This window comes from Mytilus edulis, chromosome 14 (genome assembly GCF_963676685.1).
Source record: "Mytilus edulis chromosome 14, xbMytEdul2.2, whole genome shotgun sequence".
NCBI classification, from domain to species: domain Eukaryota; kingdom Metazoa; phylum Mollusca; class Bivalvia; order Mytilida; family Mytilidae; genus Mytilus; species Mytilus edulis.
This window is the reverse complement of record NC_092357.1, coordinates 36210966-36238786: the sequence shown is the minus strand read 5'-3', so window position 1 is coordinate 36238786 and position 27821 is coordinate 36210966. Positions and strand designations below refer to the sequence as shown.

The window sequence follows — 27821 nt, the reverse complement described above, 5'->3', positions numbered from 1 at the left end:
GTACTTATACATCCTGTCAATGTGTTTGTATTATCTTTCATTTTTGCTTGTGTGTTTTGTATAATGCGACTTTTTGTGTTTCCTTGGTTCTTCTAACGTGACTCTGTACTTTAATAGATCCCGTCAGTATGTTATTGTTCTATAATATGTCATTATGTTATATTTCTATTATAAATTAGAAAATACGTTGAACCATAAACGTCCAAATTATTTTATCACATAGTGGAATGAACCATTTGTGGATTCTATAAATTCTAAACATTTGGACTATTTTTAGTCTGGGGTCTATTTCTGAAATTGATTCTTACATACTTTTGATTTTTTAACCCTGTATGATAACATTGCCTATGTGAACTTTTCAAATTGTTTGTATATACATTTAACGACACAAATATGTGACGTATAAAATTTTCTGACGTCAGACACGCGAAACAATTGTTTCTTTTAAAATTGTAACACGATGATGAATGCTGTACCCATATTTTGACTATTTTATTTATTTAATTCACGCATCACTGTAAGTATAACGGAATTTGATGAGACTGTCATACAAAGTGAGAGGTTTAGCGCTTTGAAATCAGATTTAATCCACCATTTTCTACATTTGAAAATGCCTGTACTAAATCAGGAATATGACAGTTGTTGTCCAATTGTTTTTCATGCGTTTTGTCATTTGAATTTTGCCATAAGCAGGGACTTTCCGATTTGATTTCCTCTGCGTTCAGTATTTTTGTGATTTTATTTTTTTAACTCAGTTTTACTGTGCGTTTTGTTGCGGTTTTGTTCATGCACATTGGCTAGATATATTAAGGACAAGTTAATATTATTCTGGATCACTCGCAATTATATTAACTGTATTGTCTATTGGATTAAATTTTCAGACATCCATATTTACCGGAAATAATCTGGACTTGTCCGTATTTTCACTAGTGCTTACTTTCTCTTCTTTACCTGTCTATTGCAAATGGATGCCACGACAAAACTACTCCTGTGGATATTGTGACAAATCACTGTCAAGTACGTTTCAAATCAATTATAAACTGTTAAATATATATACCGTTAATTCCGTTAACTTGGATTCCACGTTTATTCAACAAATACGAACTGTAATTGTTTATTTCTATGAATTGAACTGAAAATTCTACTTTCGTTTTTGACTTGATATTATTACCGCATTGAACATTCATATATTTCTTTCGTACATATTGTAAATATTGTATTTTTATTTCTTTCAGTTTACCAAACAATACACGCTCTGTAAAACTCCTGCATCATTTCTGGTGGAATTATAATCTACAATCTTCACCCACAAGTTGTTATTCTTTATAATTTGCCGAGATTGCGATACAGTCCCTTGGTTATACTAGCTGAGTCAGGCTCAGCATAGTAAATTGACGACAACCTTTACATATCCAGACAAGGAACGACAACGTAGCAACATACATACGTACATACCTTTACACTCACAGTGTAAACTCTTGTGTGAACTCGACAGCAACCTAACAAAGTTGAGTCAATATGGATCCCAGTCATGTGGAACAACAAGAAGAGATTCAGCCCCAAGAAGGAGATGTCCTTGAACTATTAGAAAATCCGTCTAAAACATCACAGTCAGATGAAACTCCCGAGGCTAGGCGAGTACGTGACCTCACGGAAAAAGGACAAGGAGCTTTCACTGAAAAACGTGATAAGTTCTGTCAGGAACTAGAGGCTCTCTGGGCAGACATTGAATCCCAGTTATTGGAAGTAACAACGCCTCCTAACGATCTCCAGCAACTCCTAACAGTCCAGGACAAACTTGTTAAAGCCTGTAATAATTATCGTAGGCTCACAGATGAATACCTAGACTTTCTGAAAAGGACCCGAACATTGGAGAGTCAAAAAGAAATTGATGCATGTAAACTCTCTTTGGATTTACGTCTGTCCAAAGTGGAGCTAGTTATGGAAAAACTACACGAGTATCGCCTCGTTCTTACAAAGGCTAAATCTACAAAAACAAAGACATCTAGAGGCAAGAAATCCTCACACAGTGGGAGCTCCCACGTCTCTGACATTTCAAGTCTTGCACGGAAGAAGCGTGCTAAAGCAGAGGCTGCCAGAACTCAGATAGCCTTTGCTGAAAAACAGGCCTTGCTCCTAAAGCAGGAGGCAATGATAGAAGAACAGACTCTTTTCAAGCAAAATGAAATAAAGGCCGAGGCAGAACAAGAAGCCATCAGAGCAGAACAAGAAGCCATCAGAGCAGATCAAGAAGCCACAAGCAGAAAAGCCGAGGCGGAGCAAGAGGCCACACGCAGAAAAGCCGAGGCGGAGCAAGAGGCTATACGTAGAAATGCTGAGGCTGCACACCAGAGAGCTGAAATGAAACGCGAGGCCATACGCAGGAAAACTTTAATGGAACAGGAGGCTGCACGTGCAACACGAGAAAAGGCCGAAATTAAAGCTGCTATGAACATTCTAGAAGCACAAAGAGAAGCTGCAGCCGCAGAAGCCGAGGCTCGTGTCCTAGAATACGACGGCAGCCAAGCATTTAGCGATCTTCCTGATGAAAAGGAAGACCCGCTCCAGCGTGTGCAAGATTTCGTCAATAAACTTCCTGTATCAACTGTTGTAAAGGAAGTAACAGGACCTCAAAAGAAAAAACAAATTCCTGTTAAGATCGAGCTGAGTCACGAAGCACCAGCGTTCGTGCCATCCGTGGCACTGAACTTACTGTCACAGACATCTGCTGTCTTGCCTTCCGATACTAAGTCACCGGAAGTTACCTCTATCCCAGATCTGGGATTAGTAACCGGCATACAAAAACTAGGCCTTTCAGATGAGATCCCTGCTGAACACCAAAAACAGGGTGTTAAAGAAGCGATCCCTGTCTTACGCACAAAACAAGACGTTATAGAAGATATCCCTGTTTCACACCAAAAACAAGGCGTAATAGAAGAGATCCCTGTTGCACACCAGCAACAAATCAACCCAGCATCGGAGATTACTAGATTTCTCTTGCGCAAGGACCTGCTTTTCTCCCGATTAACAAGCTTTAACGATCGGGCAGAATCCTTCCATACATGGAAAGCAAGCTTTAAAAACGTGACAGACGAGTTACAAGTATCTGACTCGGAACAGATTGATTTATTGATCAAGTGGCTCGGTCCTGAGTCTGCTAAACATGCCATAAGCATAAGAGCGTCGAACGCCAATAATCATACAATAGGTATACAAAGATTATGGAAGAGGCTTGACGAGCGGTATGGTGCTCCAGAAATGTTGGAAGCCTCTCTCAGGAGTAAACTTGACAAATTCCCAACCTTGACGAATAAGGACAACGCACGTCTTTATGAACTGTCTGACATTCTATCAGAAATAGAATACCACAAGGAAAATCCCAAGCTGGGATGTCTGCTAGCTTATTTTGATTCACCGACCGGAATAAACCCTGTCATTGAAAAACTACCATATGGACTTCAGGAAAAGTGGATTACAAGGGCGTCTAGATACAAATCTAATCACGGCGTTGCCTTTCCTCCTTTTACAGAGTTATCTGCATTCATCAGTGAAATCAGTAGAATTAAAAACGATCCTGGATTAATCTTTGGGTCAAAAGTCACACCAAATACAAAAGGTGCTGCGCCAAGGTTCACGTCTTACCCCAAGACTAAAGTTGGTACTCATAAAACAGCGGTTGAGCAACAATCCGGAGACGCCAGCAAACAAGGTCTTTGTATTCTGCACAATACAAAGCATTCCTTAAATGAATGTCGAGCGTTCCGAGCCAAATCAATAGAGGAACGCAAAGGTCTTTTGAAAGAAAACAATGTCTCTTACAAGTGTTGTGATTCCACCAAACACAGAAGCCGGGAATGCAACGCACGCATAAGTTGTAAAGAATGTGGAAGTAAACAACACACTACCGCACTTCACATCACTAGACCACAGCAACCTGCAAGTTCTCAGTCTAGCTCGCCTAAGCAAGCCTACGGCAGGGAGCCTATAGAATCGGCTGAAACTAAGGCAACCTCAGTTAACTCTACCTGTACTGAGATCTGCAAAGATACATATAGCGGGAAATCTTGTGCTAAAATACTGCCTGTGAATGTTTATCACAAAGATAACCAGGACAAAGTTATTCGCATGTACGCCATCATTGATGACCAAAGCAACCGGTCACTAGCATCGCCCGAATTCTTTAATCTTTTCGACGTCAAAGATAAACCGGAGAACTATACTTTATCAACATGCTCCGGCAAAGTAGTCACCTCCGGGAAAAGAGGAAGAGGTTTCATCATGGAATCAATCAACTGTAATGACAAGTTTGACCTTCCCGTACTGATTGAATGTGATCATATTCCAAATAATAGGGACGAAATTCCTACTCCGGAAGTCACAATGCATCACCCTCATCTAAAAGAACTCAGAGGAAGCATTCCACCATTAGACGAAAATTGCCAAATTCTTCTCCTAATTGGCATAGACCTTATAGAGGCACACCACGTCCTTGACCAGCGCATAGGACCACCAAGAACTCCATATGCTCAACAATTGAAACTTGGTTGGGTAGTGATAGGAGAAACTTGCATTAACAAGCAGCACGTACCCTTTGAATTAAATGTTAAAATAACCAACATTTTACCTACAGGACAACCTTCAACCTTTCAACCATGCACAAGCAAGTTTGACATCCGGGAAAATTACACAGACCCTGTAACGAAAGATTTACAATCGCCACTCTTTGAAAAAACAAAGGACGATGATAAGCCTGGACAGTCATATGAGGACACAATGTTCATGAAGCAGATGGACAACGAATTTGTGAGAGACTCGGAAGGAAGTTGGGTAGCACCGTTACCGTTCCGAGTGCCAAGACAGCCATTGCCAAGCAACAGACCACCGTGCTAACATGTTATACGCCAGTCTGAATAGAAACCCAGTGAAGCGGGAACATTTCCTTACATTTATGAGTAAAATCTTAGATAATAATCATGCAGAGCTCGCTCCACCATTGCACGAACATGAGGAGTGCTGGTATTTGCCATTGTTTGGTGTTTATCATCCGAAGAAACCCGATCAGATAAGAGGTGTGTTTGATTCTTCCGCCAAATGTAACGGAGTTTCACTTAACAGCGTCCTGCTTACAGGTCCAGACTTGACCAATGATCTCTTGGGAGTATTGCTGCGTTTCAGGAAAGAAATGGTCGCAGTTACTGCAGACGTTCAACATATGTTTCACTGCTTTGTTGTCAGAAAAGACCACCGAAATTATCTGAGATTTTTATGGCATAAAGACAATGACCTACAGAAGAACCTTGTCGAATACCGCATGAGAGTTCATGTTTTCGGAAATAGTCCGTCACCTGCCGTTGCTACGCTTGGACTCAGAAAAGCAGCGCAAGCATCAGAACAAGAGTTTGGCAGTCACGTGACTAGCTTTGTTACAAGAAACTTCTATGTCGACGACGGTCTAACGTCATGTCCTACTAAAGAGGAAGCTGTTAAGCTCATGAAGGACACACAGCAAGCATTAGCAAACTATGGAAACTTACGCCTTCACAAGTTTGCCTCTAATTGTGCGGAAGTTATGTCTGCATTTCATGTCAGTGATTTGGCTTCAAATCTTAAAGATCTAGACTTAGAATGCGACAGCAAACCCCTACAACGTAGTCTTGGTCTCAGCTGGGACGTAAACACTGATAACTTCTTATTTCAATTATCATCAGAAAACAAACCGATCACTCGGAGAGGAATTTTATCAACGATAAACAGTCTCTACGATCCTCTTGGATTTTTAGCTCCAGTAATTATACAAGGCAAGCTCCTATTAAGGAAAATAGTATCAGAAACCGTTGATTGGGACCAACCGCTCTCTGATATGACAGCAGCTGAGTGGAAATCTTGGAGAGATACTCTAATTGCTATAGAAACATTGCGCATTCCACGTACCTACGTGCCGTATCTCAGCAAAACCACCACAAAGGAGTTACATGTCTTCTCTGATGCATCAGAAAAAGCCATAGCAGCTGTTGCATATCTACGCACGACCGACAGTAGTGGTGAACCAAATATAGGTTTCATTCTTGGGAAAGCTAAAGTTGCACCAACAAGTGGTCATACTATTCCACGCCTTGAACTATCTGCTGCAGTATTAGCAGTCGAGATAACACAGACCATCATTGATAATTTAGATTTACATATAGACAACGTAAAATTCTACACAGACAGTAAAGTAGTCCTAGGCTACATCAGTAACGAGACAAGAAGGTTCTTTATCTATGTCGCCAATAGAGTAGAGAAAATAAGAAAATTTAGCTCTCCAAGTCAATGGAATTATGTACCAACTAACCGTAATCCCGCAGACTCGGGAACAAGGTCCGTACCTGCTCACGAAGTTCATAGCAGCGAATGGTTATTAGGACCAAGACAACTTCTTTTCTCAGAACAAAAGAATTCTGAGGACATATATCAGCTAATAGACCCAGAGGAAGATGGAGAAATACGTGCAACTGTTAATGTTGCAAAAACATTTGCCACACTTGAGCATAAAGGTATCGGAACTGATAGATTCAACAGATTCTCCAATTGGACATCACTTGTGCGAGCGATAGCCTTTTTGGAACGTTTCTCCCGTTTACACGGGTCAAAACAGACAGCACCAGTGACTTCTCTGGAAGGCTTTTCGAATGCCGAAAATTTTATCTTAATATCTGCTCAATATGAGGTTTACGGAGATGAAATAGATTGCATTAAACGTCAGGAACAAATTCACAAGCGGAGTCCGATAGCCAACCTTAATCCGTTTTTGGACGAACGAGGACTATTACGAGTAGGAGGCCGTATCGCCAAATCTGACTTAAACCTCCGTGAAAAGAAACCATTGATCGTCCCTGGACGCCATCATATAGCGACATTATTAGTTCGACACTACCACAACAAGATAAAACATCAAGGTCGCCATTTCACAGATGGAGCGATTCGATCCGCAGGATTTTGGATCGTAGGAGCAAAACGCTTCATATCATCTATTATTCACAAATGTGTGACATGCCGCAAACTCAGAGGAAAAACCGAGTATCAAATCATGTCTGATTTGCCAGAGGACCGTCTTGAACCTTCACCTCCGTTTACTAACGTTGGAATAGACACTTTTGGACCCTGGACAATTGTTTCACGTAAAACACGTGGTGGATACGCCAACTCAAAACGTTGGGCAATTTTATTCACATGCTTAGTGACAAGAGCTATTCACATCGAATTAATCGAGGAAATGAGTTCTTCAGCCTTCATAAACGCTGTCAGGAGATTCACCGCTATAAGAGGCCAAGTTAAGATTTTCCGATCTGACCGTGGAACGAACTTTATCGGCGCAATCGACGATTTAAAGATTGATTCAATCAACGTTGAAGATGGACCCTTCAATAACTTTCTGTACAATTCTGGTACAACTTGGATCTTCAATCCGCCGCATTCGTCCCACATGGGTGGAGCCTGGGAAAGAATGATTGGTATCACTAGGAGAATTCTTGATTCTATGCTTCTTAACGCTGCCGGAAGAAGCCTAACACATGATGTGCTCAACACACTAATGGCAGAAGTTTCAGCAATAGTGAACTCTAGACCTCTGGTACCGGTGTCTACAGATCCAGAGAATCCGTTAATATTAACTCCGGCTATGTTATTGACACAGAAAACCAACTACGTTTTCACTTCAGACCATCTTGGGGAATTCGACAAACGAGATCTCTGTCTTGCCGAAAGGAGACGAGTGCAGGCTCTGGCCAGTGTTTTCTGGTCCCGTTGGAGGAAGGAATACTTGCCGTTACTACAACAACGACGAAAATGGACCGAAGATCGCCGTGATCTCATCGATGGAGACGTCATTCTTCTAAAGGACAAAAACCTTTGCCGTACCCAATGGCCCGTTGGAATTATAGTGAACTCATTAAAAAGCTCAGACGAACATGTCCGAAAAGCAGAAGTGCGAGTAATCGTTAATGGAAAAGCCACAACCTACACAAGCCCTATCGTGGACATGATTCTTCTCATAGAGAACAACCCTGTGTAATTATATGTATATATTTTTGGATTCATATACTGACATTCATATGTGTTATGGAATAGTGATATCAGGTAGATTTCAGACGGGGAGTATTCTGCATCACTCGCAATTATATTAACTGTATTGTCTATTGGATTAAATTTTCAGACATCCATATTTTCCGGAAATAATCTGGACTTGTCCGTATTTTCACTAGTGCTTACTTTCTCTTCTTTACCTGTCTATTGCAAATGGATGCCACGACAAAACTACTCCTGTGGATATTGTGACAAATCACCGTCAAGTACGTTTCAAATCAATTATAAACTGTTAAATATATATACCGTTAATTCCGTTAACTTGGATTCCACGTTTATTCAACAAATACGAACTGTAATTGTTTATTTCTATGAATTGAACTGAGAATTCTACTTTCGTTTTTGACTTGATATTATTACCGCATTGAACATTCATATATTTCTTTCGTACATATTGTAAATATTGTATTTTTATTTCTTTCAGTTTACCAAACAATACACGCTCTGTAAAACTCCTGTATCATTTCTGGTGGAATTATAATCTACAATCTTCACCCACAAGTTGTTATTCTTTATAATTTGCCGAGATTGCGATACAGTCCCTTGGTTATACTAGCTGAGTCAGGCTCAGCATAAATATCTTTTTCAAATGTTATACACCGCTGCATTTTAGCTCATGAACTTTGTCATCAACATTTAGGCTTTGATTGTCTTGTGAACTTTTAACTAATGGTTGATTTCTATATTTTGAAGTTGATTATAGCGGTTATTTCGCTGAACTGCTATGTATTATTATTAAGGGCCGCCTTCTTTGTGTGTTGAAAACCTCATTGTAGCCTCGCGGTGTAATTTTGCCCGTGGTCACTTTGTTTTTTTCTTGGACATATTCTTCGATTTAGTTCTCTGTCTTATTATGAATCTTCTTGGTTGATAGCTTAATTCATTGCCTTTGAGGTAGATAGATAATTTTAACATTTTAAGCAATTGAAAACCTCAATTCTACAGCTTATTGTACTTTCATTGTATCTCTCTATTAGTACTTCACCTGCTGCAGGAATATTTAAACCCGATACAATTTAAAATCGAGGAGTAATTATTCAACAGTATTATTCAAACTAGCTGGTTTGTTAACCTACTAATCGATATTTTAAAAGGTGAGTGTTAATATAATGTGTCAAAGCTAGTTAAACCCCATTACATTTTCCTATGACGTTCCGACGTCAGAAACCTTGTTAGTAGTTGTTGCATTAGAGTTTTTTCCAGTTTGGGAAATTATATGCGTTATCTAAAAGAACAACATAAAAGGATACAAATAAACGCAGTTAAAGAAATCATCACCTCTAGCTTATACTAGAGTTCATTTGAAGTTTTGCATAATATGAGAAGCTAAATCAAAACAAGTGTTTTAATTCTAGCATTTTAAACAGTAAACAATTTGCAATTATGATAGTATAATATATTTATATCTTATCATAAAGATATATAGCTTCTTATAGACAATATCACATACCTTGATTTGAAATCACATTAATCTTCACGAAGTATTGTGTTTTTAGTAACAAATCGTTCGCCTATTCTTTATTATAGATTAAACAAAAATGTTTAAAATGAATGATCCTAACAGACCATGTAGCTATATTGAAAAGTGGTTGTCTTCATACTTTATGCATCCATTATAAACTTGCTTTAATTAGTAAAGACTTATCACCTGTGAAATTGTCGAACACATTGTTTGTAGCTCATATTGAATTTCGCTAATTTCATCTAGTTTTTAAAGACGTATAATATTCTTTTTGACAAAGTGCTTTTGATATTGCTCCAAATAAACATATTAAATTGAAACAGTTATGACCTTTTCTCGATCTAAAGTATTTTTCATATGACGATTGGCAACAATTTTGATAGTGAATTATTAAGCGTCAAAGGTATCAACTCTTGTTATTTTTGTTAAAAGTCAATTGAAAAAAAACCGCTTTGTCGTAACCCATGTGTTTATACTTTATAACAAATCATTTTGGTTTTTTTTTTCTTTATTTTAAATTAATAAAACATTAAAATTTCAATGAACAAGGTAGACCATGTAAACATAATTAAAGGTGGTAATCTTTATACTTAATGTATTCATTTTCAAAATGCTTTAAGAACTGTGGGCTCATGACCTGTGAAATTTTAGAAACCTGTAGAATTTCGAGCTCATTGTTTGTAGATCCTATCAAATTTCAATGGTTTCATGTGTAAGTATCACAACAATATACTTATTCTTTTGACATGTGTGTACTCTTTATGGAATCCAAAAATAGACAACGCGATAATTATTATAAATTAGTGATTTGTTATACACAAACGATTAAATAGCTTTGACCTTTTCTTACTGTAAAGTGTTTATTATTGGATGATCGACATCATGTTAGGGTAGTGAATTTGAATGAATGTTCAATATAAAAGCTCTATTCCTAACATAGCCCTTTTTGTATTAACATGTTAAATCAACTGTCAAATAGACGTTTGAACGTCATCGACTAGATTCTTAAAAGCTAAACTCCATCACTGGAAGTAAAATGATTGTTTTGTTGATACAGGAAACCAATTTTAAAAAGAAAGAACTTATTTGTTTTAATATGATGTTGAGTTATGTTACGATATTTAAACCTTAAAACTGTGTCAACAAAAACGTAGCAGAACAAGAAAGTGATGGAAAAAAAACAGTTAAAACAAATGGTAACAAATCCCTGTTATTTAATATTTTTACACTATATAACTGCCAATACGTCTTCTGATGCATGCATATAAGAACACGCTTTTCCTGTCAACACACACAGTCCCACTTCTTTTGGAGTTGATGCGAATCCCTCAGTTTTGGTTTGTAACCTTCTGATTAAAGATGCTACCGAAATTTTGTGTCATATCTTGATATGTTTCCCCTATATTGACACAGATGGACAATTGGAAATAATATTGGAAACACTTTGATTTAAATATCCGATTGTTCACTTCCCGTTTTTTAATGTAACACTAACACATGTGCACATTGTACATACTTCATCAACAAAGGATTTTATTTTCACTTAAAAAAACTGCACCAACAGAATTCCGAGAAAGAATCTTACACTTCACTCATTCTAAGGTCACTATCATGATTTGATGACTAATAAGATGTGTCGTTGTCTAAAACCACTAGTGACATGTTTTGTGCGTTTTAAGTCTTAAGTTACTAGTAAAGTTGTCGAACCTGTATTTTTTACTGTTTGTGTCATATATCCGATAATGGCAATTTAAATGTTTGTAAATTCGTATGGTGTGTGATACAATCATGACAAGAGACGGCTAACTGGTCTCGGACCTCACTCCTTTGGGGTTCATCATATATATTCTATCATTTTTCGTTTGTTTCTTTGATTTGTTGCGGTTTTGTTTTGTTTTTGTTTTGTTTTTACTGTTTTTTGTTTTTGTTTTTTTAAATCTTTTTACGAGATTTCAACATCGGTAAACCACAGTCGCCTTATTTCTACTTAAGCAATTCTTTCAGAGTCTATCGCAATTTATTTTTAAACGATAGGGAACCATTATTAATGCAACATTTGTATACTGCTTTTTAATAGTCAGAAACTTATTACGCACAAACAAATCTGGGTAACAAACTAAAACCAAGGAAAACATATCAACTATAATGGAAAAAAAAAGCGGAAAAAAAAACAACACTGAACTGCAATAAAAACAACCTTCAAAATACACAGAAACGGACTCTTTGATAACAATTGCCATATTCCTGACTTGCTACAAGAGATTTTATAAAAAAAGTTTATGGATTGAACCAGGTTTGATTTTTAATGATTGTAAGGTGCACGTGTCAAACTTGCAGGTGCCATCTGATCTTGATCTAACTTTTATGGTTCAGTGGTTGAAGGTACGTTTTTGTGTTTTCGTCTTAAATTCGCATACAACATATATATGCAACTATATTTGGTGTATGGAAATATTTTATGATGGTCATGTAAATCTGGCAAGTTTTATTTGACCTTGGCCTCATTTTCATGGTTCATGTCTCAATGTTAAGTTTCAATATTTTAATCTGTTTATCTTAAATTAAAAGCAGTTGGACAACTATATGTTGTATGTGAAGTAATTGCAATGTGTTATGTCTGTTTGGCAGGTAGCATGTTGACCTTGACCTGTTTTTCATGATTCATTAGTCAATGTTGAATTTTCATGGTTAAGTGTGTTTCGTATATACTATAAGCAATGTGTCTACTACATTCAATGCATAGATTGGTTGTAAGGTGTACATGATAATCTGGCATGGTTCATTTGACTTTGACCTGATTTTAATAGTACATTAGTCATAATTAAGTTTTCCTATAGCTAGTCAAGCTTGTTTCTACGAAATTTTAAGCAATATGTCAACTATATTTGGTCTATTGAATGGGTGTAGGATATATTTCTGTTTGATTTTTCTAAAATTGTTCATATTAATTGAATCATGAAGAGGTAATGTTACACTTATTAAAGCTTTATATTTGAGGACTTTCAATATAAAACCAGTGTTCAGTTTAGCAGGCGAGACATTTCAGCATGTAAACTCTTGCTCCAGATTATAGATAAAACACCAAAAACAATATGAAAAATGGTAACTTTATCATCGGTATAAGGAAATCATCCGTACATATAACTGAACATGCAGACATGCTATACGTTCAGGTATTTCACATCCAATCTCCATTTTCAGAAAACGACATCTGTAACAAACATAAGCTTTTAGCTACCGCTTTACAAGCAGAGCCAAATACAATGAAAGTCCCAACTATGTACTGGCTTCCGAAGCTACACAAAACACCTTACAAATATAGATTTATTTCGTCTTCAAGCCATTGTTCCACTACTAAATTGTCTATTCTTCTTACCAGCACACTTGGTACAATTAAAAACCTGATAATAAATTGTTCAAATAAGGCCTTCGAAAATAGTGGAATTAATTACTTTTGGAGTGTCAAGAACTCGTTGGAAGTACTTGATAAATTGCATGCTTATATTGGTGATTTTAAATCTGTTCAAAGTTTTGATTTTTCTACCTGTATACCACATTGCCTCACATTCTCATTAAGAAAAAAATCAAACACCTAATTAAATGGGCATTTAAAAAGTCAGAATGTGAATATATATGTTCAAACTCTTTTAGGTCATTTTTTAGTAGCAATAAACAAAAAAACTATGTCAATTGGACATGCTTTAATACTATATATGCCCTTGAATTTTTACTAGATAACATTTTTGTTCGCTTTGGGGATTCCGTATATCGTAAGATTATCGGAATTCCAATGGGGACTAACTGTGCACCACTTATTGCTGACCTGTTTTTGTATTGCTATGAGTTACAATTTATGACAAAAATAAGCAAAGACCCATCGAAACAACATCTGATAAACAAATTCAATAATACTTTTAGATATTTGGATGATATTTTGGCTCTCAATTATGACGACTTCAGTATGTATATTAAAGAAATTTATCCTGTTGAACTTACTTTAAATAAAGCTAATACTAACAATGACCACTGCCCTTTCCTCGATCTTGATATCTATATCACTAACGGAAAGCTGAATACTGAAATTTATGATAAAAGAGATGATTTTTCATTTCCTATCGTTAATTATCCATTTTTAGATGGTGACGTTCCCTTGTCACCATCTTACGGTGTTTATATATCTCAACTTGTACGATTCGCTCGTGTACGTAACAATGTTTTAGATTTTAACGAGAGAAATTTATGTATTACTGAAAAATTATTACACCAGGGTTTTCGATATCACAAACTAGTCAAAACATTTACTAAATTTTATCATCGGTATAAGGACATCATTCGTAAATATAGCTCAACATGCAGACTTCTTATACGTTCAGGTATTTCACATTCAATTTTCGGACTTTTCTTGAACTGAATTTTAATGTGCGTATTGTTATGCGTTTACTTTTCTACATTGGCTAGAGGTATAGGGGGAGGGTTGAGATCTCACAAACATGTTTAACCCCGCCGCATTTTTGCGCCTGTCCCAAGTCAGGAGCCTCTGGCCTTTGTTAGTCTTGTATTATTTTAATTTTAGTTTCTTGTGTACAATTTGAAATTAGTATGGCGTTCATTATTCATTCAGTTTAACTAAGGTCTGGAGCTGTCACGTCAGTAACTGCTAGTAGTCTGTCGATATTTATATATAATTGCTATTTTGTTTATTTTCTTTTGTTTCATATTCTGACATCGAACTCGGACGTTTCTTCAACTGAATTTTACTGTACGTATTGTTGTGCGTTTGTTTTTTTTACATTAGCTAGAGGTATAGGGGAGAGTTGATATCTGAAAAAAAAACATATTCAACCCCGTCGCATTTTTGCGCCTGTCCTAAGTCAAGAGCCTTGGTATGACGTCCATTTTTTACTGAACTAGTATACATATTAGTAAAGGGGCCACATGAAGGACGCCTCCGGGTGCCGGAGTTTCTCGCTGCAATGCAGACCCTTTGGTGGCCTTCGGTTGTTTTCTGCTCTGTGGTCGGGCAGTTGTCTCTTTGACACATTCCCCATTTCCATTCTCAATTATATTTAAAGGCAACAACGATTTTCAACGTGTTTACTTATCTATTATCTTCTATCTATATATGATATATTTCAATATCATAGTCAAGAGCTCAGAACAATCATGTTTGATATAATAATACTTTTGACTAAATTCAGGACATGTATGACAATTCCATCTTCATTGAGATACCGATAAGTGGAGGAGAACAACACTCTTTATAAAACAAAGTGAACCACTTAGCTGAACGACAGTAACGTAGTTTTTGTATTATCATCATACAATTATCCATCATCAAAACATAACAAATAATGAATCAAATGCCAAAAGGAAAATAGAACATTAGAATGTCACAGTATTCTGTTAACACAAGGTAAATAGAATATAATAGTATCGATAGTAGAAATTCAAATACTTGTTTATTCTAAATATAAATATTTCAAACCACTTTGTACAACCAAACATGCCAGTCATATTGCCTGCAAATGAATATTTGTTTGGTCTCCTTGTCATAGTATACAGTTCTCGGCTGATAAAGACCATCTGATTCGCCCAGTAATATCTTACTGTCTTTTCCGTCCTGTTGTATGATTGTTAAATTATTGGACCTATTTCGTACAACGTTTACGTTATCTTCATCGTCTACTGCTATACTGCAATGACTAGTAATGGATTCACTTTCAAACTGCCATAACTCTTCACGATTCATAGAACAACAATAAATAGTATTCTCTGGTATTTCTATATATCTTGTCTTTGCTAGTTGCGATATCAAAAATATAAAATAAATTTTCAGAACTGTTTTCCAAATTTCGAGTTTTCTGCTTGATATATCAAGGACGTGAATTATATAGTAACGGCATACTATGTAAAGTTTACCGTCCCTTTGAGACACTCCCATGCAATGGTCCAGTAAATAGATTTTTGTTTCAAACTCGAATATTATATTATTCATAATTTCTAAGTACTGCATATCTGTGTATGTAACAGCAATGCTATTTGAATCTATAAGCCCAATTTCAAACGGCGTGAAACTGGGATATTGCGAATATGTTCATCTCTATTACTGCATACTGTTAAACATTTTGATGGTTTGCAATTTGCCATAAAAAAAGACCATTAGGCAATATGACACAGCCCTGAACTTATACTCCATAATCCATATTTTCATAATCTCATTCAAATTCTTTAATTAGCTGAACCTTTGAGTCGGAAATATTTCTCGAAGTATGTCAAGGTTTTCGTTTACCTTTGTTTGCGTAAGAAGTTTAAGGTTTATATCAAATTCTTTTTTTTTTTTATTTTATTTTTAACATACTTACAATTTTCCATGTATTGATTTATATTAAGCAGTGTTCCCCTAATTGAATCTTCCAAATCAGACAAATTTTTTGATTCTCTTGCATTTTTGGAGGCATGGGTTATTGATATAAGATACGAGCATGCATGGAAATTCGACCGGATACAAACATCACATAACAATTCGTTTATACCAAAATAACCTGATGGTTTTGTGATATCTCGTTTCTTCTGTGAACTTTTGCGCAATTTTCACAAACTCCTTTGTCACATTAGTACACCATTTTGCTGCCTTCATTTTGACTTCTCTATACCTACACGGTCCACATAATACTGTTGCTGCCATTGGTTCTTTCTGAAAACGGTTTGAAATGGTGTATTTTATAATCACTATCGATTTTTGTAATGATGACTCATTTTCAGGACTGTCCCTATTTTTCTGTTCCCCTTAAACGTAACAACAAATATCTGTCAGGTAAAAAGATTTTAAAGGAAGTTAGATGTTTTTGTATGTGTCGTGACGTCATATAGAATAGCAATTTGACATGACCTCAACTCAGGACGTCATACAGATTATATATATTTGGACTGACGTCATACAGTAAATGGAATTGATATCGCGACGTCATACAGATTATTAAGATATGATAAGATATTTTCAACCCTAATGAAACAGCACGATTGTCGTTGACTGTACTACAAATGCAATGTATCTGCATAAGTACTAATACTAAGTAATCGATAATTATAGAATAACTAATCGAAGAATTCAAATAGAGAAACATATTCAACAAATGACTTAACAACACATTAATTCACGAATGCGCGTAGCACATGAACTAATTACCAATGTTTTTCGGTCACAAATTGAATATTTTTCGTCATTTACATACTAGTCAATATTATCAGATTATTACATGGCATTTTTCATATCGCATGTATTATCAGCCCTTGGTTCAATATCAGGCAAAGAGCCGCATGGCGCGAGGACTAATATTGACCGAGGCTGATAAAACATGCGATGTGGAAAATGACATGTTATGATCTTTTTATCAGATGCTTCAACAATGGAGAAAATAACAGTTTCATATATTGATCCTTTTGCGTGGTTCCCAAATAGAAGTTCAAAGAGTGAAAAGTTCACGCACATCGGACCCAGAATTTAGTACATTCGATATGAAATCTTTCTAGCATATGCCTCAACAGAAAAGAAAAACATTCTCATAAGGAAGGAACGACAAAAAAATAATTCATCAATATACATAATTAACACTGTTTGGAAAAATCAACTGTTTTTTCAAAGTAACTTTCTAAATTATATTTGAAACTTTTGAAAAAATTCTTTTATTTTATAATTTGATTGTTTTTTTTTTATTATTATTATTTTACAAAATACACTTTCCAGTATCCAAATAATTGTTTTGTACACTATTTTGTAATGTATTTCAGTGAAAACGTCGCATTGAGGTGTATTTTCCGGAATTTGCCGAGTATCAGAGGAATGCCATGCGATAACGTTACGGAAGGGCATATGATAACTATTGAAGCATGTGATAAACTTTTCATATGAGCCCGCTAAGCACCAATTGGACAAATATGGAATTTACGTTAATTTAATACTATTATCATACAGTAAAAATCATATGTTATTTAGTCTAAGTATATGATAAATGATGATATATTATGAAGTTAACACCAATCAAGGGCTTTACTTTGTCTTAAATGGAACTATATTTAAAGTTAAGTATAAATTTCAAATTATCAAAAACTTTTAATACAATTATTTTCCTATAAAAATACTATTGCAAATACGCAATTCACACGTCAACAAATAAAAATGTCATTTTATCCATACAATAATTCATATGCTTGTTAATTCCTAAAGGTGATCATACAAATATGAAAGTGATTAAGAGAGGAGCAAAAGATAGCATAGGGAAATGAACAGATCGAAAATAAACTGACAACGCCATGACCAATAAATATATATAATATCTTATATTATACATCACGTACCTTTATTTTACATCACAGATATGTTAAAAAAAGATACTTTAGGCACATATTGTTGACGTTTAGTTAAAATTCATGTAACAACCATATATTGTATTTTCTTTCTATAATATTAACAAAACAAATTGAATTCAATAAACCAGGGAAAACCTTGTAACTATATTGAAAGGTGGTAATAATCATACCTCATGTATCTGTTCCGGAAAAGATAGGTATTTGGACCATACGTGTTTGGTCCAAATACTCATATGGTCCGGAACATATCCATTGTCTATTAGCCATTGGGAACTCATGACCTGTGAAAATGTCGAAACGATTGTGTGTAGCTTATATCAAATTTTAGTTTTGTTATTGCTATAAAAACGATATACTCATTCTTTTTGACAAAGTTATGCATTTTGTGTGGTTCTCTCAATGCACAGCACTGTGACAATGGCAATTTATTATGATTTCATTAACCTCTTCGAAGTAAACAGTTTGGAACTTTTTTTTCTGTAAAAAATTTGTTATTAAAAGATTATCATTAATATATTCCTTTCGTAACAATTGAAAAAAACAGTACAGCCAAGCTGATATGTTAAGATAAACATAGCAGCCAATTGAAAGTGATATAGAACAAACGTATTTATCTCATCTGTTTTTGAAAATTACATCATGTATATCAGCTAAAACGTTTCTTTTCATTTTTGTGAACAATTATTGATATATAGATACCTTATATTCAATACTATTAGTTACATAGTGTGTTAGTGACCTAATATGATATATACGGGGTCAGTAAATTCCATATAGGGTGAGAGCGAAGCTCAAACCCCAAATGGAATTTACTGACTATGTATATATCATATCAGGTCACTAGCACACCATGTAACGAATTTATCTTACCGACTATCTTTATTTGTTGAACTAAGACTAGAGTTGTATTATTTGCTATCATAACACATATTCTTATTTCTATATTAAAAGAGGGACGAAAGATACCAAAGGGACAGTCAAACTCATAAATCTAAAACAAACTGACAACGCCATGGCCAAAAATAAAAAAGACAAACAGAAAAACAATAGTACACACGACACAACATAGAAAACTAAAGAATAAACAACACGAACCCCACCAAAAACTAGGGGTGATCTCAGGTGCTCCGGAAGGGTAAGCAGATCCTGCTCCACATGTGGCACCCGTCGTGTTGCTTAAGTGATTACAAATCCGGTAAATAGTCTAATTCGGTAGGTCATATTCATGAAAGGGAAGGGGATTGTAGTTACGACGTAAGGAACATATCCGATATCATTTGTGAAACGGTTATTCCATAACGGTCAACCAACTCGTGATGGCGTCCGTAAAATTTACGAAGGGATGATTTCAACTTCACCATTTGGAACTCTTGGTTTAATAGCTTCCTTGTGAGCAGCAAACCTCTATCAAGAAAATCATGATAGGAAATGCAAGCACGGGAATATCGTATCAATTGGGAGATATATACCCCGTATGCAGGTGCTGCTGGAATGTTGCTACTTAGAAATGGAAAGTTCACAATTGGAAAGCTGAAATCATCTCTTTTGTCGTAAAGTTTTGTTTTCAACCGACCCTCATTGTCAATTTCTAGATGTAAGTCAAGATATGAAGCCGACTTAACTGTATCTGTAGTATCCTTTATCTCTAGTTCGATTGGATAGATGCGTTCCACATAGTCACCAAATTTTGAATTGTTTAGTGAAAGAACATCAAGTGTTCAAGTATTCAATTTTAAGAACCTTCTTCAAATTGTCTCACTAAAAAAATAATGAAAGCAATAACTATTTATTATCAACATCCTTGATATGACAATATTAAACAGAACTTTCAATACTTTTAAATAATCAAACAGTGCCAAAGTCGTAAATCCACTACTAACCGTGTATTGAATTAACCCCCGCCTCCCTACTAACCTTATTTTGAATATACACGGTCTCCACGAGGACGTTTTAACCAATCGTATTTCTAGAAATGTGTAGGAGGTAAGATAAATGTCTATACATTTAATGTATTCCTATATACAAAAGCTTATACTAATTACAGTAAAATTCAAAATCGATCGCTTGTTAACAAAACAGATATCTCCTATCCTTACACACAAAAAATGCAACATATAACGAGATATTGTTCATGAAAAGTCGTATTAAAAGCAAAATTTTCACTTTTTTGAAAATAAAATGTCATTCCCTTTTTGTACATTTATAATTAAATTTCTAAAACGCAGAGGTATGATCAATTGCTTGTTAAAAGTTCTAAACGACTTTGTACAACGCAGCATTTCCTCCTTCACAGCATATGAGTAATGTGTTGGTTTTCATATCAAAGTCCACAGCTCGCGGATACCTAAATCCCTCCGATTTTGCCAGTAATGTTTTACTGTCTTTCCCGTCAAGTTGTATTATTGTTAGGTTTTCTGAAATACAACCCGCAACGTAAACGTTATGGTAATTGTCTAATGTTATACCGAGAGGAAATACTATGCTGTCAATTTTGCTTTGCCATATATCTTCCCCATTCAAATGACAACAATGTATCTTGTGTGTGTTGTAATCTGTATAAAATATCTTGTCTCTGATCGACTTGATGTAAATTATACCTTTAAATACGTCTTTCAATGTTTTCGTTTCTTTTCCTGATAGATCAATGACTTGTATGCCACTTCCGTTGGCTACGAAAAGTTTCCCATCCTCGTGAGATACTCCGAAACAGCTGTTTTGTAAACTGATCTTCTTTTGAACGTTGAAAGTACTGCTATTCATTATTTCTATGTATGATGCGTCCCCGTACGTCACGACAATGCGATCAAGATTCATCACGCCAATATCGTATGGCCGGCCAGATACTTGAATATCACGGATATGTTCACCTCTATCGCTATACTTTTCGAGTTTATTTTCGTTTGTTGAATTCGCCATCAATAAATGACCATTAGGCAATATGACGCAACCTGTAATTAATTTTTGTTTACCCTTCATTTGAAATGTTTTAATTAGCTGAAGTTTTATGTCGGATATGTTTCTTGACGTTGAGATGTTGATCCCAATTTGTGCTTGATCGAATTTTTGGTCTCCAAAATCAAGGTTGGTTGCGGATTCTGACACCATTATTTTACCAAACTCTTCAACGTCCTTGGATAATTTTTCGATTAGGCTATCAATAGATACTTTTAATTCATAATCCTTGGCAGCACCGATTTCGTTTTTGATGGACTCCACCTCGTTTGATATCCGCTTATTTACCTGCCGTGTTCCAAGAAATACTTGTATGTCAGAAGAAAATTGTTTCATATATTTTGTTTCTTCCTTTACTTTGGTAAGCATTTCTTGCGTTGATTTTAGCTTCTGCAGGATTTTCATATATTTTGATTTGCATGCTTGAGATGTTGATCTAAGTTCGTGTAATAGGTTTTCTTGTAGCTTGTCGATGTGGACGTTTATTTTCGTTCTTGTTTGAAGAACCATGGATTTGACAGCCGTTTCTTGTTTTTCGAGTTCCTTTGTAGCAGATTCACGATTCTTGATGCAAAGTGTCACGTTATTCAAGGTTCCCTCAATCGTCTCTTCAAGGTCAAATAATGAGGCAGATTGTCGAGAATTTGCTGAACTTTCACTTATTGGTACAACATCGGAACATGCCTTGTGTTTTGACGGGACGCAAGCTACACAGAGGATTTCGTCGTGACTTTTACAGAACCACTCCAGGTTTTCTCCATGGTGCTCACATACCTGAGAGATGGAAACATTTTCTATCTTGCTGTAATCTTCTATTGAAATAACCTTATGGTTTCTTGAGGCTTTGCTTCTTCTGTGAACGTGTTCACAATCTTCACATAATCCTTCTTCACAACTAGTGCACCATCTCCAAGCATTTTTAGTTACGTCATCAACGTTACATGGACCACATGGTATTATTTTGCCTGTAGCCATTCGGAATCCCTGAAAACAACATGAAAGCAGATTTAATTTTAATTTTCTATGTATATTTTGGTTTTGATTCATTTGAGGGCCCTCCTCTACTTCCAAATAAAAAAAAGATTTATCGGAAATGTCTAAATCCGATTCTGACAATACCTGATTGAAATGTTCCGATAATCAAGTTGTCTGTACATTGATATTGTGAAATATCAGCTGCGAGTCACAATTCGATGATTTGATCGAGTGAGCCTCATATTTTGTTAAGCAGCTGATATTACTGTGGAGAAGACCGCGGGACCGGCAACGTCTCGGAAGTAATATTGTATCCAAGTTCGACATCACACCAGCGATGTCATCTTATCTTTTGCTAGTAACTAGTAAACTTCAAACTGCAAAGCTGTTGTTTATTTATTTTGATTATATGAAATCGTCCCCTAATTTAGTGCCGTGACTAATGGAGTTACAAAGGCTGAAATCTATAAGAACGGGCAATCGTAGTTCCATTACCAGACTTATACGAAAATTTCCCGACGCAAAAGAAAGTTGTGACTTCGACAGAGATGAGCTATTAGCCACATATGAAAATTTTCAAAAGCAGAAGAAGTTGCTCAAAACACTGAATGAATAAATTGTGAACGAATCGGACACAAAGGATATAGAGAGACAGAAATCGTAGACACAGATGAGTATACCACAGATTTTGTTACAAAACTGATGCATTTTATGATATTCATAGATAAAACATCACAACCTATTTCAAATCAAGCATCACATTCGTCTTTTCAATTTTTGAATGAAGACAGTTTACCGCTTATCCCTACTAGTTCAGAAGAAATTCTACAGACAAGTTACGTTGCCCCGATATTGCCACAGTCTAATGATGCCGCTCGAATTTTAACAGAGACAAGTCAAATTGCTACATCAATTCCTACGTCAAGTTATGCTGTCCCGTTCGCTATATCTAGCAGCCACCGTTTGCCAAAATTAACTTTACCCTACATTGAAAGATATTCAAAAGTTTAACTATTTGCAGGCCCAATTAAAAAACGAAATCACTTAGAAACTAGCCGGATTTTCTCTAACTAACGCTAATTATGCCGAAGCCGTAAATGTTCTGATAGAGAGATTTGGACAGACTCACAAAAACAATAGCACACCTGCAAGCACTGCTTGATATAACGCCAAGCCGGAATGACCTAATGAGTAGTTTGTACGACAAAATGGAGAGGTTGGTTAAGAGACTTGAAACGCTTGGACAGACAAAAGGACTCATACGGTAATTTATAAGTCCCGACTATAATCAACAAATTTTAAACTGCCTGGAGAAATCAGAAAGTATCTCGCGCGGGAGCATGGTACTACACATTGGCTATTACGATCCTTGGAAGAAGTAAACTAAAAGAAATACAAATTATGGAATCCGGACGAATTGCACAGATAGTGATATTTCGACTTTTCAACCCTTTTTGACGGTGCTAAATCACAACGAAAACACAACACAAGTACAAGAAATGCAAATCAGCATTTAACAGCTAAGCCGTGCATTTTCTGCAAAGATATTCATTCGCCCGCCAACTGCCAGAAAATACGCGATTTAGATGAACGTCTCGCTATTGTTAAACGTAACAATTTATGCTTCAACTGCCTTGGTACACATCAAATAAAGGAATGGAAATCGGGAAAAAAGATCATGTCGTTACTGTAGTAAACGACACCACATCTGTTCATGTTATAATGTTGAACACACCGCGAACCTCGACCAGAGATGCGAAAACCACGAATGATTCTAATCACAGTTGCACGAACGAAAATACGACATCTACTTCAACTGTAGTAAATCTTTTGAAGAATATCGAAATACAAGAAGACTGAACAATATTACACTCGTCAGCAGAGTTTCATTCAAAAGCATTGTTGAAAACTCCCGTGGCCCCTGTTTGGTCAGATGTTCATTGCACTGATACGAATATTTTGAAGGCGCTCAAAGGACTTTTGTAACGGAAAGTCCTGAGCGTGAATTAAACCTGCAGAGAGAAGGAGCCGAACATATTCAACTTTCGTCATTCAATGAAACCAATACTAATACAAGGCGACTTGATAAAGCCACAGTTTATGTTGAAACTGAAACTGAAAAAAAATCCCGATACCGGTGTTAATCGTTCCTATGATAGCTACGCCGTTACAGAACCACATTTGTTTCATTGACAGGAACAATAACTATTTACAAGAACTTAAGCTCTAACATCCAGATACGCAACAGGATACATTCGAAATTTTACTATTAATTGGAGCCGATTTTTATTTGGAAATAGTTGAAGATAAAGTTGTACGCTGAAAGGACCCAACGTAGTCAAATCGAAACTAGGGTACTTACTCTTTGGACCTGTACATTCAGAAAAATCACACTTATCAACAGCGTCAAGTATTTTTAATGTACTTATTTCAAATAAAATAGAGGAATACAAATAGAAGCGTTAAGGAAGCTTGACGCTCAAGAAATAGAATCTGAAGAAGTACACGAAAGAGAGAACTATATAAAGACTTCGTTTAATTTTCGTGACAACAAAGATTATGCAAAGTTACCATGGAAACACGACAACAATGAAAGATAACATTAAACTTTTTTGGGGACTTTCTAAATATAATTATCAAGCATACTTAATTAGAAATGTGTTTCGCGATAAATATGGACTGTAAAGCGATTTTGTTTTATGAACTACGTTAGTTCATTTGTGATTTGTTTTAATTTATAGACTTTAATCTTTATCTAATGTAGTTTATAAATTATTTTTCAATTTTCATTTCTACGTAAATAATTTGTTGAGGCCCCGAGAATGTCGAGAAGATCACGGGACCGGCAGAGTATCGGAAGTAATATTGTATCAAAGGTCGACGTCACACCGGCGACGTCACCTTATCTTTTGTTAGTGACAAGTAAACGTCAAACTGCAAAGCTGTTGTTAATTTATTTAGAGTTAGATTATTAGAAATCATCCCCCTAAATTACAACATAAATATGATTACAATCTGATAAAGGTGAATATATTTATGCATGACAGAAACAAGTGTTTTCTTTGTTTAACTATTATTAAAATTAAAATTGCATAATAATCAACGTCTGTTCCATCATTTTTTACGTCGATCATAATTCCAGATCAGATTTATTAGGGCCGAGTTAACATATTTTACGTAACGAATCAGTAATTTTGAAAAGAATTGAGGAAAGTTATATAGACAGTGAAAACACCGATAAACGCCAGAGCATCTAAGATCACCCCTAGGTTTTGGCGGGGTTCGTGTTGCTTCTTATTTACTTTTCTATGTTGTGTCATGTGTACTATTGTTTGTCTGCTTGTCTTTTTCATTTTTAGCCATGGCGTTGTCAGTTTATTTTCGATTATGAGATTGATTGTCCCTCTGGTATCTTTTGTCCCTCTTCTATAGTGAATGTTCTTCTAATTGGAACACATTTTTACTCTAAGGACGGAAATTATGAGGGGTTAACGGTAAATCTATGAAAGTCCTGAAAGTTTCTGAAAACCAAATACTCGACAAAACATGTAATTGATGGTCGTTTCAGTTAAGGACGATTGTTTGCATTTTAAAAACAATGATTATTTTGCAGCTGAAGTATATGGTTTACAAATTTACCAAAAAAGAGAGATAACTTTACTGGGAGCATTTTTCTTTTTGTAATCGTTCTATTTTATTATCGTTTTCCCCTCTTAACAATTGAACTACAATTATATGTTTGCCTTAACTGGTTTCATTGTATGTTCCTTTATTAACGTTATACTAATCATCTGGTCATGTAAGAGAGATAGAAGATTAAGATTTATAAAAAAAAATAGTTTAAACCACCACACTATCATATTCCAGCAATCTCGTAATTTTACTATCATAACTCAGTAAATCTTAGTAAATCCTAAATGCCTTTTAGACGCATGAATTTTAGTAAGTATTGCTTGCAGTTATTTCGCTGAAACAAATATGTTTTTAATTGTAGAATGTTTATTGTTTTCGGTCAATATATTCACATCACATAGCATGAATTCTGTACTTTGTAATGCTTAGCATATGTTGTATAAACCTGTCGTTTACAAAACAAAAGATTCAATTTGTGTTCTTTTTTGTGTTTCTTCTGTCTCATTGCAATTTACCATACCATCCCTTTAAGTCATACAATTGCAAAAACAGCTCAACCATGTCAACTGTTGAAATAAAAGTACTTTTCAGCCATGGAATATTGTCACTGTTAAAGGCTGAGAATAAAGAGGGATCTTATAGTTTGTGGACTAGCCAGTGGTAGGCTTTTGATTCCTTTGATTCGTGGTCTACCTTTTCTTATTTTCATATTTTTTTTTCTTTCATGTTGATAACCATACAAACTTTATAACTGGGTACGCATTAATATATCTCCCAGAACTAGATATAGACAAAATCATAGAAACAAATGTTTTCTTCATTTCTTGAAATATACTTCAACATTGACCACAGGGGGAAAGACGATTTCAATCTTGAAACTATCAATTTTCTTTATCTTAGCAGCAATATTCCATCTTCACCTGCATATGGAATATACACTTCTCAGCTTATACGATATTCAAGAGCTCGAAGCTGTTTCACTGATGATTGTGCAATACGTCATCAGTGTCTGAACGAAATATCAATGAGCCAAAGTTATATAAAATAACGTCTCGTTATATTCTCAAATAAATAGTGATTTCGTATGACTCTCGGAGTGACTCGGTATTTGTTCATTCACATATATGTTTTTCGATTTGATGGTTTACTAGTGCGAGTGGGTTCAGAAGGAAGTGGTCTGCCTCTGAAATTTTTTACAGTGTTGTTTCCATTTTATTTACCCCTTGTATTTATATTTGACTTTATTGGTACTTTATCGGGAAAGTGAATACTAGCAGGGCATTATGTTTTGATATACTCTATACTCTAAGCACTACCAATTACAAACACTTTCGTGATGTATGTTTACACAGTTTTTACTGCTGGATCCCAATTATTTTAATCTAAGTCAATAATATCTACTTGGCTTGACAATGATGTTGATATAACGGAATTACAATCATATGGCATATAAATGGGAGGTTTGTGTAGCTATAAAACAAAATAAAACACTCCATTTTTTTTCTAAAAATGCCTCTATACATATATGAAGCTACAAAGTGAGGAATCGGATAGTTCTTTTCCATTCATTCAGTTGGCTAAGAAGGTGTCACGATTGATTTGATAACTTTCATGGACTTCCTCCTAATTGAATTTACCTTGGAGTACGCTATTTTTATGATACTTTTTGGTGAAGTTTCTTTTACAGGGTCATGTGATTTATTTCATTGTTAGCTACCTTAACTTGATGTCAATGATATTAATAGTTTGCTAGAACAAACAACTGTTTTAAAAACTGAAACAACTTTTTGAATAGGTCAGATGGTGTAATATTAATTTTGAAAATATATTTTCTGGACTTACTATGTTTTTTTAATTTATTTTTGATATAGTAAATCAAGCGTTTTTAAAATTGAAATTAAACAAATGAAATGGAAGTCTTTGTAGAAACGGTTAAAAAAGCCTAATTGTTATATTTAAGTTGATTACATCTGTTTCTTTTGCCGTTAACATTTAATTAAAGATGCATAATTTATGATTTTAGATAAAATCAATTGCACATGGTCGCTTTTTGTTGTCAAAGCTTTTTTATATATATCAGGCTATATGACTGTCTGCAAAGTAAGTTATGGCTGTCGTATTAAATTACTATCCTGGTACCTTTGCTAACTATAAAGAGAGAAATATTAAGTCAATTCGGTGAACATGAATTTGACAAATAATTCCCCCTTAATGTCAGCAGGGGAAAATCATCAGAAATAAAGGGAAAACGGTAGTACACTGTATTACATTTTCCCAGCATTAGGTTGGCCTTTTGTGTACCCAAGACAGG

At 35.4% G+C, this 27821-nt stretch overlaps 2 protein-coding genes across 2 annotated transcripts in view; one reads left to right on the top strand and one right to left on the bottom strand.

Annotated features, from left to right (window-relative positions):
- Window positions 1–27821, bottom strand: part of LOC139502676 (E3 ubiquitin-protein ligase TRIM45-like) — a 101382-nt gene that overhangs the window by 17352 nt on the left and 56209 nt on the right. Inside the window, exon 2 of the mRNA XM_071292209.1 lies at window positions 20832–21886. Coding sequence (XP_071148310.1) covers window positions 20832–21877 — 1046 coding nt within the window. The 5' untranslated portion in view covers window positions 21878–21886. The remainder of the gene's footprint in view (window positions 1–20831; window positions 21887–27821) is intronic.
- Window positions 4949–8694, top strand: LOC139502501 (uncharacterized). Its single transcript, XM_071291984.1, has 2 exons — window positions 4949–8327; window positions 8546–8694. The coding sequence occupies exon 1, from the start codon at window positions 4949–4951 to the stop codon at window positions 8048–8050; it is 3102 nt and encodes a 1033-aa protein (XP_071148085.1). The 3' UTR covers window positions 8051–8327; window positions 8546–8694.

What these genes read in the sequence shown, in the direction of transcription:
- LOC139502501 (XM_071291984.1), top strand. Translation starts at nt 4,949, where the DNA reads ATGAGTAAAATCTTAGATAATAATCATGCAGAGCTCGCTCCACCATTG.